Raw genomic sequence first — 14,331 nt, forward strand, 5'->3', positions numbered from 1 at the left:
AAGCAAAATGAGTCACTTTCTGCCCATATTCTTGAACGAGATTTTCTTTATTAGTGGTGGCATCCTCTAGGTGGCATGGGAAGAAAGCAACTTAGGAAACTTTTCAAACTTAGGAAAGTCGAGTCTCTGTGACTATACAATTTCTAACGCGGTCAAAGGATTAAAAAATAACTGGCGAATGTGATCAGCCAGACGACCCACAACAAAGGGTTTCGCCAACTGTAATGCCGCACGTTGACCGGCAGGAGGGTCGGAGCGCGGCCGCGCTCGTGTCTCCAGAGCCCTGAGAAGTTCCTAAACCGGGGCAGCTGCGAGAGGCGGTGTCGAACCTGGCCCGGTCGGGACGCCCTCCAGGCACGCCTGCCACGGTCACGCAGCCAGCAGTGCCGCCGCCGCCGCCCGGATGCTCCCGCTTTGTAGCCAACCCGTCAGGAGGGCAGCGGCGGCGCAGAAAACTCAGTGCTTTCTGCTGATCACGCCCCACAAAGGTCGTGCGAAGCGGTAAGGAGAGAGTACAGCGGGCAAAGCAAGAAAAGCACTGAGCCAGTCAACTGCCTGACTATCATGTCAGCCAAGTGTTCCAGTGTTTCTGTCTCCGGAAAAAGTCTGTGTCTTTAAAATTGATGCGCTGGCAGATATTCACCCGGTAAAGCTTTTCCTGTCATTGCGTCTCGTTGGGAATAACTGCATCTGTTGAATGATCCGCCCAAGTCTTAAAAAAGGTACCGTAATCTGCGCGGAAGAGACGTGGGTGGAAGGAAGAGAGAGATGCGAATGCAGTTTCACTGGGCTTATTATGTGCGCAGGTTGCGGGTGCACAGATCTGAGCCTCTCACTGCAGCAAGATGTTGCTCTCTTGGGCTTCCTGAACAGGAATAGGCAGGGTTTCCATGACTGGATGAGTGGAGAGGGTCTGTAGAAATTTGTTTTCTTGTGCGAAAAGCATGGAGAAAATGCATTGAAGAGAAATGCCTGTTATGCTTTTGGTTGCCTACAGCGAAGAATTGAAAATTCAGCGGGAGTTAAGCCCAGAGGCTCACCAGTTCATTCCTGAAGTGTTCTAGCTCTTTGCATGCCAACTCACATATGAACATAAGATCCTTCACACATGCAAAACTAAATAAATCTGTAGTGCTTCTTCTAAAAAAAAAAAGTGAATCCAGAGAGCCTGATATCCTTCCCTGCAATCATGTTTGTTATGCTGCCCAACCCTAATTTACCAAGGCTGTCACAAATCAGTTTTGTGATTCATAAGATGCTTGCATAGCACCAAGACTAAAGAGGGAGGAACTTTTTAAAGAAATGGGCATTACCAGCACCCAGAGTAACAGAGGATGCAATCCTATGCATATTTAGATAAAGGACTACAACTTCCAACATGCTCAGCCATGATAGCTGGGAAATGATGTGAGTTACAGGACTTTTTTCAGTCTAAACATGCTTAGGATTGTGCCTTGAGGCTGCAGGCCTATAAACACTTACCTAAGGAGGAGTAACTCCCATTGAGCTCAATGTAGTGTTTTCTGAATACATGTATAGAATTCCCCAGCTGTCACACTTCCATCTTCTGTGTCCAAGGATGCAAATTATCATGGCTCCCCTCCATTTTATCTTTTATCTATAAGCAATATACAAAAACATGCATTCTTGTTCATATCCCAGAGTGCATTCTCCTGGACATCATAACCCCATTGTTGAAGCAAATAAATCAGTTAATGGAAGGTTACCACATAATTGCCTAAATCCCCATACCCGCATCAACATCACATTTATTTTCCGGCCTTTTCTCCTCTTGCAAGGCACCTAAGGCAACTCATACAATTTTCCTCCTCCTCCATTTTATTCTCCCAACAAGCCTGTGGGAGTGGGTTAGGCTAAGAGTCATGACAGTACTAAATACTGCAGGACCAAATGGAGACTAGAACCTTCTGAGTCCCAGTCCAGTACTTTAACCACTGTACCACACACTGTGCTATGCTATGCATTCCACTGTAAGCTTGTTCCAGCTTGCATAAACATCTGTGCAAGACTGCAGTTATTCCTGCTATACTTCACCTTGTCTCTAGTATCAGCAAAGCTCTTCAAAAATGGCAATCTTGTGCATCTGGTCTCCTGATTTACCTGCCTGGATGTTCCCCAGGTCATGATTCAGAAAAGACCAAGCATTTTTATGACCCATTGGTTTCAGTAGAAGAGATTTATGTACATGTTTAACTCTCATGTTGAAATAAATAGAATATTGTTATTGTATATGAATGTCCGCAGTGCAAGGGGGTCATTTGGAGATTCATGCTGTTTTGCAGTGCCAGGAGCTCATATTGCAAATGTTCAGGTATACCACCTCCACCAACATAGAAAGGTGTGGCAAAAGGCCTCTTTCCTTTTCTGATGTGTGTTGGATTTTCAGTTGCTCACTGAATTTTTCAAAGAAGTTTGTGCCCTCCACTGCACACTCTACAGTTGAGTCAGGTGTGCTGCTGAGTTCTACCTCACACAGCATATAGTTAAACTAAGGAATTTGCTGCCATGATGTCCAACAACTTGACAATCTTTAAATAAGGAATGGTCATGTTCATGAAGAGTAAACCTGCCGATGGCTATTTGTCATGATGGCTATCCAGTACCTCAATTATGAAGAACATAACAAGAGCCCTGTTGAATTAGGCCGAAGTCCTGCCTAGTCCTGCATTGTGTCAGACAGTGGGCAGCAACATGTCTGTGAGAAACTTACGAGTGAGAGATGAGTGGAGTAGAGGAAGTATGTCTCCAAGCACCATTTGCTGGGGGAGATCAGTGGAAACGGGCTTTTGTGCTAATGTCCTCTTTGTGGGCTTCCCAGAAGCATCTGGCTGACTCCTGTGGGAACAGAATGCTTTTGGTTTGAGCAGCTGGAGCTCTTCAGATTTACTAATATGCTGTGTTGCCTTTTGCCAGTGTGTTTGCTGCAACCTTAGTTTTGCTTCAAATATTCAATAGAAGTGAGAATTTGTCCCCTTCCAGGCTGCTTGTGCAATGGTCTGTTACCTTATTGACACATTTCAAATGTTTGATTTCTTCACAGATGGAAAAATTGCTTAATCTCTTTCTTTTTTGGGAGGTGCTTTCTTCAGCAGTCCTCAGCTACCCAAGTGGAAAAATCAATGTGGCCTGCAATTCTATGTTACCCAGGCATGGAGACTCCATTTCACAGACCTCGCCACCACCGTATGCCATCTCCATTTCCAGCTCATCATTTACTGTAGGAGATGAGATCGTAGGTGAATACAAAATGTAGCATCTTTTGGTGAAGGTGTTTCCAGATGAGGTTTTGACTGGCAGTTGCACTATTTCATTCATGCAAGTTTAGAAAAGGTCCAGAGTTTGTTGTTTTCATTAATTAATTGATTAAGGGACAGAAAAAGGTCCTAAAACAATAGGACTAAAAAGTCCTTTGCTTATACAGGAAAAGGTCTTGCAACTACAAAGGTCCTGGGTGAGGCATGCTAGGAGTTGTAGGACCTTTAACAATCAATAAATGTACAGTATTGCACTCTAATTTATTCATTCATTTCTGTATCACCCAATAGCCAATGCTCCATGGGCAGTTTACAGCATAATGAAACATGACATCAAACTTTTCACATACACAAAATTAAACAGTCTGAAACATTTAAAATAAAATAAAATTATCATGACTCAATACAAAACTCTAACATTAACAAGCACCATCATGTGCCATCAGCTGCCTGGGAGTAGCCCTCTTGCGTTTCCATACCGCCTCTTTCAAAATGTTTTCCTAACCAGAAAAGATCCATCAAGGGACAAAAGAAGGAATGCTTTCTTCTGATGGTTAGTTTCATGAGTCTTTCCCACCCCATCCAGGAATACCTGGAATGTGAGAGAAACAAAGGATATTCTCTCTCTTTTTAATGGAAACCTTCATTTTAGGAAGTATTTATTACCCATAACTCCAAATGTCACAGGATCAGCCTAACCAAGAGGCCCAGTGAAGCCATCAGACATCAGATGCTCAAAAGCATGGAATGGGTGGAGTTATATGTTCCATGTGAACCCGCTTTGTATCCCCTAAGTGTCCCTGCTTCCCTGAGGTACAGTGGAAAACTGTCCTAGTGTCAGAATAAGACTCTCTGGTCAGCTTTTGTACATGAAAAGGAACTTGACGTCCTTTGGTTCAGGCAGCAAAATATTTTGGGCCATCCCTAAAATGTGAAATGACTGCATCTGGTTTCCAAATTGCTGTGTGTGTACGTGTACAGGCACACACTGATTTTTCCCGTCTGACTTCAGCCACTTGCACAACAGCAGCTGCCTTTGTCTTGAAAATCCCCAGATTACCAAGAATGGCTGTAGGGTGAGTGGGTGGAAAAGGGGCTTCAGCAACACTGGGGTGCAGGTGGAATGGACACCAGCCAAGAGCTCCAATGAATGTGTTCTCCGTTCCCAGCCAGATCACAGCGATTTGATAATGAGCAAGACAGAAGATTCTTTGTCCAGTTGAAGAGTTTCCTATTTCAATCTTATTGTAGTCTGCTATAAAGAGAGAAGAAATGCAGCTTATTATTCCTCTCTTGAACACAGCTTGGAAAGTTAATTGGTGAAACCAAACCCAAAGACACCTGTAGTAAAGCACTCCCTCTCAGCAAAGGGAATCTGCATGTTGTTGTGCTCCAATTGTTTTGGCCTGGGCTTCTGCCCCACCAAAAATATGTGATTTCTCATGTTCTTATGTGTTCTACAAGGAAAGCTAAGTCGAGGGATACCAGGCATGTTCCAGCCAATTTATATAGCTTTTTCATTGAAATAATAATGCTTTGTGTGAGCACTATCGTTATACAATGTTCTTGCTCACTGCTTTTTAAGAGAGATTTGATCATATATTTAAATTGGTGCCCACTGTTTATGTAACTGTTATATTTCACACTGTTTCTCCAAGTTGAAATAGCTACAACCTTCACTTCTGCCCTTTCCCCCCTCTCTTAATACCAGTCATAGGAAGGGATTCCAATGTGTGCTTACTTTCAAAAATATTTTTTCCTATCCAGTATCTCTAACAGCTACCAATGACTCCAGCTTTAAAGGATTTTTACTACAGGCCCGAGCAATTGGAGGAGATGCAGCTGTTGGAAGTTTTCGCATTCTGAATCCTAACATGCAAGGCCTTGAGTGCAACAGCATTCAGGTATTTGTAGCTCAGTCTTATGGAGCTCTGCCTTTGTAGCATCTTGCAGTGCAACAACCAAGCAGGCCTGGCACAGTACAGCTTTGAACTCAAAAGGGACAGAGCTTTCTGGGTGTGCATGAGGGCTTGACTCTGACCCTTTGCCCCATTGCATATAAAAATGCTTGAAATGCTCTCTGCCTGGTTTCAAAAGCAGCATGCTATGAGGGTTGGGGAAGAGGGCTGCTCTTTGAGAAATGGCACCTGGGTTGCCTGTACATCTTGGATGCATAGTAGTAGTCTCCTGGTTCTTTGGCTCTTAGCAGAGTGGCCACATATCCACCATAGAGAGGACAATTGTCTAAGGATTTTCAGAGGACTACTGAAAAGCTGTCTAAGTCTAGTTTAAAGATAAAGGACTACAAGACAACCCAACAGGTGTCTTCATTAACAGCTGAAAGCTGAGCAGCAGACAGAGGTCCCCACAGGTCATCTTCATCGCAATGGCCAAATGCATTGCCTTTCTATTTAAATTATACTAATTCTTTCTAATTTTGAGCTATACATATTGTAATGAGATCTGGAGTTAGTTTGAATCTCTAAATGGATTGAATTACAACTCCCATCATGCTTGACCAGTTCTTAAGGAATGTATTAATTTGGACAAGCGCTGCTGATAGAGGCTGCCTGGGAGATTATGGAAATTGTAGTCCAACATATTTGGAGGGGATTAGTTGGAGAAGACTAAATTAATGGCGGTTTGAGAGAAGAGTCAAAGAGCTGGGTGTTGGCTTGTCTCCCCTGGGATCAGATTTAGCAGCAGTGAAAGTTGAAGCATTTGGTGGAGCTTTAACACTGTGAAATTCCCTCTGCTACTCAGACTTGTATGTATGTGTAAAGAAACCTTATATCATAAAAAAGCCATAAGCCTGTAGCACCTCTTTGCAAGGAAAGCAAAAGTTTGGGTGACTGTTGCACCTCTGGAAAACTGGGGTGCACACGCACAGTCTGGAGAATGGGGTGCAGAGAGCATTATCAATATAAATCAGTACATGCAAATCTGCATGCACTCCTGTCCTCTAGTTTTGCCCATATGTAGGTGCCCACTCTAGATGCCAACCATACTGCATGGGAGTATTAGGAGTTTGAGGACTTCGGTAGAATTGGGGCTGCTGTTAGACATGTGTTATGGGATGGAATTTGCCCATCTCTATTATGACTGTCCTCATCTCCTCCTGAGGTTACTTACCACCCAAGACTGCTGCACTTCACCCCAGTACCAAAGCTACCCCTACATCATGGAGTTATTGCTTCAAAATGGACCGAGCTCCTTTTTGGACCAATGCTGGGATAGTAGGTTGGTTTGTGTTTTCTTCCAATGGAAATTGCAAACTGTTCCCATGTTGGTGACTTAAAATGTGTGCTGAGAAGGTTGCCTGTAGCCACCCAGATGAGCATGAGGCCACTGGGTAGGAGAGCCCTCGAAGGGGGGGGGGGCTAATTGGGTCATCTGTATGGGTTCTTCATGTGAAGGCAATATTGAGAACATCAGCTGCATTTTTAGAATCCTGGAAGAGTTAATTTTCTTTTCTATCCTTGCTTTTTTTCATTTATTGTAGAATTCTTCACTGAGTCACACAAACCGGAGAAACAAGCAAAATGTAACCGCAGTTTGGATTGCACCTCCTGGTGTGGGGCATGTTGTATTTAGGTACAGGCTTATTTTTTATATATACATAATTCATTTTATATAAAGCAGGAGCACTTCATCAAGCATCAATCTGAAGGCAAAAATAATTTTATTGTACAAACCATCTGAATGAGAACACTATGCACAATCACTTTCTTGCAGTTTTGTTTTGTTTTAGGTATGTTAGCAAAGATAGCTGTTTTCAGTGCTTTTTTTGTAAAAAAAAAAAAAAAAAAGTGCCGGAACTCACGTCGCAGGCAGTAAGTGTGGGACCACACACACGGAGCGTCCCAAGCCGAGAGCAGATAGCAGATAGCAGACACTAAAGCAGCCCACAGGCACTATGTTAACGAAGTTTGCTGCTGATCTGCTAAGATTCAAAATCACTTTGCAAAATCCATTGGAAAAAAAGGTGCGGAACGTGCGTTCGATGACAAAAAAAGCCCTGGCTGTTTTTAAAATAACCCTTACGGAGTTGCAAATGTAACTCATTGGATAACTTCCTTTAATTTCAACTGTTAAATGCAGTCAAAGGAATTTTATTTCTTTTTATATACGGACTTTTAAGATGGATTGCAACCTGATCTGAGTACAGATTCATAATAAAAAGATAAACATTTTTTTTTCAAGATAAACTCATTGGCACCCCAGACCTCTAAAATGGGTTGACTTTATTTGCATGCAATTCCAAGTTGCATATGTAAGTTATTATAATGATAAAGGATTGAGTTCTGTTCAATAGTGTTATGAGGGACGTTGAACTGTATGACCCAGGATTTTGGAGTCTTCACATTCCCAGTAAACATGGGCAAGTTTCTGAAGAACTTATCAAGAATGCTGTGTATACAGCAGTAGTTTTCTCAGTTCTTTTCATGGCAACATGGCTAAAGAGGCAAGTCACTTTCCAAGTGGCGGTATGGCTTGACTTGTTGAGATTTAGGAACGGATGCAAGACAAATAATGCAACAGTGTGTGCAGTCCTCAGTTCATATACATGGTGAAATACAAAATTTTATTCATTTATTTTATTATATTTAAAACATTTCTACCCCATCCTTCCCGATAAAACAGCTCAGGAGGGCTTACAATAGTTAAAAGCAGTGTTAATAAATAAACAATCAGTAATAATAGCGATAATACAGTAATTAAAACAATAAATAGCAGAACAATAATTAATATTCAAGTCTAACAAAACTAAGAAAAGAAAATGTGATTGGATCTTTGAAACAGCTAAAATCCTTAATTCTTAAAATGATGGTTGAATAAAAAGGTTTTACCTGGCACAGAAAAAAGTATAAAGTCGAACCTCTCTGCTTACAAAAGGCTTTTTACCTTCCATTTATTGGGAACTGATGGCTGCTACTTTAAATTACTTGATTTTGTAACATACTTGATTGCAGAAAAAGAAACAAGAATTGTTTAGACTGCATTACATGAATGGTGTGCTTCATGTTACCTGGTGAAAGATACTTGCCAGTGTATGAAGTAGAATCCTTTTATTCTCTGTATCCAATATTGTTTTATATTAAAATGATTTTAGTTTTATATTAAAATGATCATTTTATATTAAAATGATAATATGGAAGAACTAATTTGTTGTACCTGGTCAATTCCTCCTCAATCGGTTCTTTGCTGATGTTTTCCTTTTCCCCTTTTCTAGAGCAACAGTACTCCAGAATTTTAGTGTATTCTGGGCTCAAGTTGAAAGCCAGGTTCTTGCATCTTCCAGCCTGCCATTTGTTTCAGTAAGTTTTAAGATGAAAGCTTGATTGCTTTGTTTTATAAGGGTTTTCTAATACTGTGCATTTAGTGTTTTTTTAAACAAACCTTAACTCCGGTCCTATACATACTTATGTAGAAGTGGGTCCCATTGAACTAAATGAGCTTGACTAGATGTGAATGGGATTGCTCTTTTAAGATTATTTTCCTATTTAATATAAGGATTTTCAGGTCATGTAACTATTTTAAATTTTCTTATGCTGAAAATTTTGACTATAGAAAAAGTCACATCCAGATGCCTCTCTAATGTAATACACAGAAATTTAAAATACGCTGACACTCCCTCTTAGCACTTTAACCCTATCACAATATACATCTCATTATATTTTGACGTGTTTGCAGTCATCAACTGAAAGCATTAAAATAGCCCTTAATATCCCTGACAAACTAAAAAATTCTTTACTTGACATTGAAAGACCTTAGCATAGGCAGCAAACAGACCTCTTTGGAGTGGTCAATCCACAGATGGAATGCCACTAAGGAAAAGGTCATCTGCTTCACTTCATTTGGTGAAGTGAAGGACCTCAGATGATCTTACTGTCTGGATAGGTAAATATGGGAGGAGATGCTCATTCAGCTAACCTGGCCTCACTGTTGGTGTTCTCTGTCTGTCATAGGCTTTGCCCAATTTTCTGGAGAGTACCAGATCCCCTGCAAATGTCAGTGTCCAGCCTCCACAGTTTGCTTCCTCCGTCCTCTATTTTGCCTGTCCTGGCCTTTTCCCCTCATACTAGGAGTAACTTCCATGTGTTAGCATTTGAAAGAACAGTTATTTTACCATGCCATGGACCACAGATGGTTTATATCAAGAGTGTCCATGTTAAACTAAGAAGAAAGCTATGCAAGAAAAGCACAGAGGCCACATTCATTCAGTTTTTAAACAAAAGCATCCATTCCACTTTAATTCCATTACAATCAGTTCATCCTGAGCCCTTTCCCCCATTCTCATATGATGAAGGAGCCCCAGGAGCAAGTCACAATTAAACAAAAATCCAGACATTAAAATACTTGGCATGGCACAGGAATAAAGGAATTCTTTGCTTATTTTCTAATAACTTTAATACTAATTTTGAATGGGTTAATACAATGCAAACTGGTTTTCTATCTCATGTTGCCATTTCTTAGTATTCTACACAATGCTTTTCAAAATGGCTTTAATATTACTTCACCCTGCTTAATCATGTGTGCTTTTTATCTCTTCATTCTTGGGATCTTATCTTATTTTTAAGAAGGACTTTTAAAAGGTTGACTTTTCAAAGTGTGGTATGGGCACCATTGGGAAACTGCTAAATACCTGATCAGGCTTGATGGTTCAACAACAACCCTAATTTAGATTTGTTGTAGCCAAACAACAAATATCATTCTAGAACAATGATATCTGGAGCTTTTTGACTGGGGCGTCGTACTTATTGAGCAAAATGGGACTGATTTCTGGGTGGAGGTACATAGGATTGAATTGTAAATGTATTTATGATGTAGTCCCATAGGTGAACACAGTCTTATTTAAGAGGTGGCATTAAAAAATCCCCTGCAGCTAAGTGAATTGCTGACACATTTGGTGGTGGCTGGTACTTTTCATTGCAGATTATTATGGAAGAAGGGTGTGGGACACAGAAATTCTGTTTCAGTAGCCCCGCAGGCTGCAGTCCATCTGACGCAAACTGTTACTTCATGGCCTCTGAAGCACTGTGGAATAATGGTTTCAAATTCGAAATGAGTGGACTTTCAGATGGATATTTAGCCATTGGCTTCTCTGATGACGATATTATGGTGAGATCCATTACTAATTAAAAACACTTTTCCCATCTTTCTATTACATAGCAATGTTCAAGTAGCTTAAGGCTTCTCTACATGAATGGTTTAACCTGCTGCTTCTGTTTTCATTGTGGGAAGAAAACATGTCCTTTACACAGGGCTTATTCCTGAGGTTTGCATTTCTGTGCTTTCTATATATTCTAGTAACCAACCGCAAGGTGGCATTGTGGTATAGCTGTGGGGTAGAGAACTTTTTGCCAGGCTTTTTGTTCTCCTTTATGTGATTTGAAATTTAATAGCTGACTTTGCTTGCTGTGAAGAACAACTGGAAATCATGGGAGAGGCCCTGGAGGGCAATGCTGTTGCAAAAAGGCTCTGCAAATGTTTTAAATATATAAATAAATCTTCAATAGGTAGAGTAGCCATGGGATTGAACATGATAAAAACATTTTAAAAAATTAAAAGTAGCAGCAGAAAAACACTATTTGGGTGATCCTATTAAACATGCAGGTGACACAGTGGTTTAAACCGCTGTGCTGCTGGGCTGGTTGATCGAAATTCGCCTGTTCGAATTTGCACAATGGGGTGAGTTCCCATTGCTCCGTCCCAGCTCCTGCCAACCTTGCAGTTCGAAAGCGTGTAAATGCAAGTAGATGAAAAGGTACCACTTTGGTGGGAAGGTAACAGCGTTCCGTGCACCTTGGTGTTTAGTCATGCCGGCCACATGACCACGGAGACTGTCTGCGAACAAACGCTGGCTCCCTCGACTAGGAAACGGAGATGAGCACCGCCCCCTAGAGTCAGGCATGACTGGACTTAACGTCAAGGGGAAACCTTTACCTTTATTAAACATGCAGTTTAACTAAGCCCCAATGTATGTTGGAACAAAATAGCTTTTACACACAGTTCCACCATGGAGGGGGGAAGTCAAGTCCTGGTATAGGGATTTCCAGTGTTTGGGTGCCAAATCAGAGAAGATCTTGCTCTGATGTGGTAGGATACAGGTGTGAAGGCTCATGTGAGAGGAGTCACTCCTCCAGATATCCTGGTCCTAAATTATTCAGCAACTTGTGGTGCTTCAAATGTTTTGTCCTACAACTCCCAGCATAGCTCGCCATTGGCTAAGCTGGCTAAGGCAGATGCAAATTACAGGGTGAAACATCTGAAGGGTCACAGGTGGCTCACTCTTGGTTTAGGACATTAAAAGTGCTTTGGTCCATAGTTTTGAGTTTGTTAGATACCCACAAGCAAATGAACAAACAGGAAATCACCATAGGATTTGGAGCAAATGTGCGTGTCCTTAATGCAGCAAAATGTTTGGGTTTTTCTATGAACTGAATTGGGCTTCCTCCATCTTTGCTCTAGAAGTGACTTTTCCATGTATTTGTGCTGAATTGTTTGCTGATTTCATTTTCTGCTTTCCCCCTCTTCTTGGATGTCAGATGGGCTTTCAGCCCATTTATAAGTTTTTTTAAAGCACTGTGTAGGCTCATTTGATTCAATGTTTGCCAAAATCTGGGAGGGAGAATGCCCCCAAGGAACATGAAGCATGTGGGAGCAGCTTTGTGCTTACAGTTGTGCATAGCTGCTGTGACTGCAAACAGGAGGTTTTCCCTGAGCACTGGGCAGAGGCAGCGGGAATATCCATATGCCTCACAGCCTGGTGATTGCATTTTTACAGCAGGCTTACCCGGAAAGTTTTGATAGGTGTGAAAGGATGATTTGAAACAAGGGAGTAAAGAGATTTAAAAGGGTAACAAAGAAAATTACTTAGCCCAAAGGAGGGGAGGGGCTAAAATCAGATAGCACAAGTTGTGGGGAAACAGGCACATAGGCAGGAGGGCCAAATACTTCCTGATTGTTGATTGACAAGCTTGGCAGAACAAAATGAGCCTATTGTAGCCCACCAGGGGCAGGGCTGGATTGGGAAGAAGGGCTGGTGTTGGGGCAGCGGGGAGTAGGCGGGCGGAAAGCGTGTAAACTCTCAGTAGCCAATTAGGGGAAAGGAGGAGGGAACAAGTGGCTGGGATCAGGGTTCAAAAGGGGTGTGTGAACATGTGCTCAGGTGAACAGAACAATGGAAAGGAAACCTTCCTTTCTGTTCCCTTCATTGCAGTAAAGTTTTAAAAAGAACTCTCTGCATGCCTGGAATATTTTTCTCTTCCGACAGAAAGGAAAGAGTGATTATAACAGTTTTGTACATGGGGATGCCGCCTTAATCAGTCCACAACTTCTAAGGATGAGCCTGGCTGTTTTCCCATGAGCTGGTGAAAAGAGATTAAACCAATATAAACAGAACTTTTATATTGCCCCTGCCCCCATCTTTTGATCAGCCTCCCTACTGCTGCTGGTCTTGTGCCAAACTTGCCATCTTTTCTGTGCCAAACGCTTTCAGCAGAGGCCTTTAAAGATCACGGTGGTTATCTGGGGGCCTGAGGAGATTATTCAGAGGATTCCTTTCCTTTGTAGGGTCTTTTGTACTGTATTTTTTAGCTATTTAAATTCATTTTAACATTGTTGTTTTATAGTTTTTGTATTACAGTGTATTGTTTTGTTTTAGACATTGTTTTAAACCACTCAGAGCTTCAGCAATGGGACAGTATAGAAATGGAATTAATAATAATAATATTAATAAAATAGCTTATCTTGAATAATTGCTGGAAATTGGATTATGGTTATGCTTTATTTATATATCCTTTTCCAGGGGAATGATGATATCTATATTTGTGGTAGGAATGCCACAGGTGAGGTGGAGGTCCAACGTGCCTTTTCAACTGGATGGACTACTCCCAGCACTAAATCTCTGGTACTGAAACTTATCTTCTGCAGCTACAGTTTTCATAAAGATGTTATACAGAGTTTAAGTGTGGAGTAGTTGCATTTCCTACCTGGAGTGGAGAAGTGGCTTTTTCAAAACAAAGGTGGCAAAAATCCATTCCATGGATTTCTGTAAAAACACACATGCTTACATGGCCTTCTGGATTCTCAGTTTTGACATCAAATCATTCCAAACCAATTCCCATGGAAAACTATGCTAAATAGGAAAAGCTCTTCATTTATTGTTCAATCTAATAAAAATACCCGAAATAGTTTAACAGCCTCAAATATTGATTATTATCATAGTTATCACTGATTTTATTTATAAGTATATATAGTGATTGCTATCAAAATATCAGTAATAAGAGCTGTGTTTTTAGGGGGAGGTGGAGATTATAGCAACATCCTTTAACAACGGAATTGTCAAATGTTCCTTCATTTCAAGAAATTCCATATCAACCCAGTCAAGAGATACTGACAGCCTGTATTATATATTTTTGACTTATGGACCATCATCAGCCAGTGAGTATGGATTAGAAGCTGGTCAGAAAAGACAGTATTTCAAGGAAAATTGTATATGCAATTATCTAGTTCAAATCTAAGAAACAACTGAAACACCTTAATGGCAAAAGAGCATTTTTATTTGGAACAGCAAATACACTTTTCCAATATTCTCTGTAGTGGTCTGCTCACAAAACTTCATTTCAAACCATTACTTTGCCCTCTATTCCTTTTTTATCAGCAGGTAGTGGGAGCTGTGTTCAGCCAGCCCTCTAGGGGCTCTTTGCACCCCCGGTTCAGAACATTAATGTTGGCTATTAAAACGTGGGGGGGGGGTGCAAAGAGCCCCTAGAGTCTGTCCTTACCTGTACTTTTTACCATATATAGGATCCTTCCATGCTGGAGCCATGCATAAAAGAAAGGCGTTGGCAGACTTTGCACAATCCCACATTGTGCAAATATCCTCCAAAACATTTAGGGAGAAAGGAACGCATACAGAGCCCTACTTCCCAAACAGGCCATAACTACTCATTAATGTGAAATGTATGAATGAGAAGGGGGGAAAGACTTGACAAACGGTTGGGAGAAGGGAATAGTTGGAACAGGAAAGTGTGTGTGCGCGCGCGTGTGT

At 41.2% G+C, this 14,331-nt stretch overlaps 1 protein-coding gene across 1 annotated transcript in view; it reads left to right on the forward strand.

Annotated features, from left to right (window-relative positions):
- Positions 1-537: 537 nt before the first annotated feature.
- Positions 538-14,331, forward strand: part of LOC123024568 (putative ferric-chelate reductase 1) — a 29,714-nt gene continuing 15,920 nt past the window's right edge. The window contains exons 1-8 of the mRNA XM_044432446.1: positions 538-722; positions 3,062-3,257; positions 5,043-5,179; positions 6,778-6,869; positions 8,509-8,593; positions 10,212-10,397; positions 13,087-13,188; positions 13,580-13,721. Coding sequence (XP_044288381.1) covers positions 3,062-3,257; positions 5,043-5,179; positions 6,778-6,869; positions 8,509-8,593; positions 10,212-10,397; positions 13,087-13,188; positions 13,580-13,721 — 940 coding nt within the window. The 5' untranslated portion in view covers positions 538-722. The remainder of the gene's footprint in view (positions 723-3,061; positions 3,258-5,042; positions 5,180-6,777; positions 6,870-8,508; positions 8,594-10,211; positions 10,398-13,086; positions 13,189-13,579; positions 13,722-14,331) is intronic.

This window comes from Varanus komodoensis, unplaced genomic scaffold (assembly GCF_004798865.1).
Source record: "Varanus komodoensis strain SLA01 unplaced genomic scaffold, ASM479886v1 scaffold24, whole genome shotgun sequence".
Taxonomy (NCBI): Eukaryota; Metazoa; Chordata; class Lepidosauria; order Squamata; family Varanidae; genus Varanus; species Varanus komodoensis.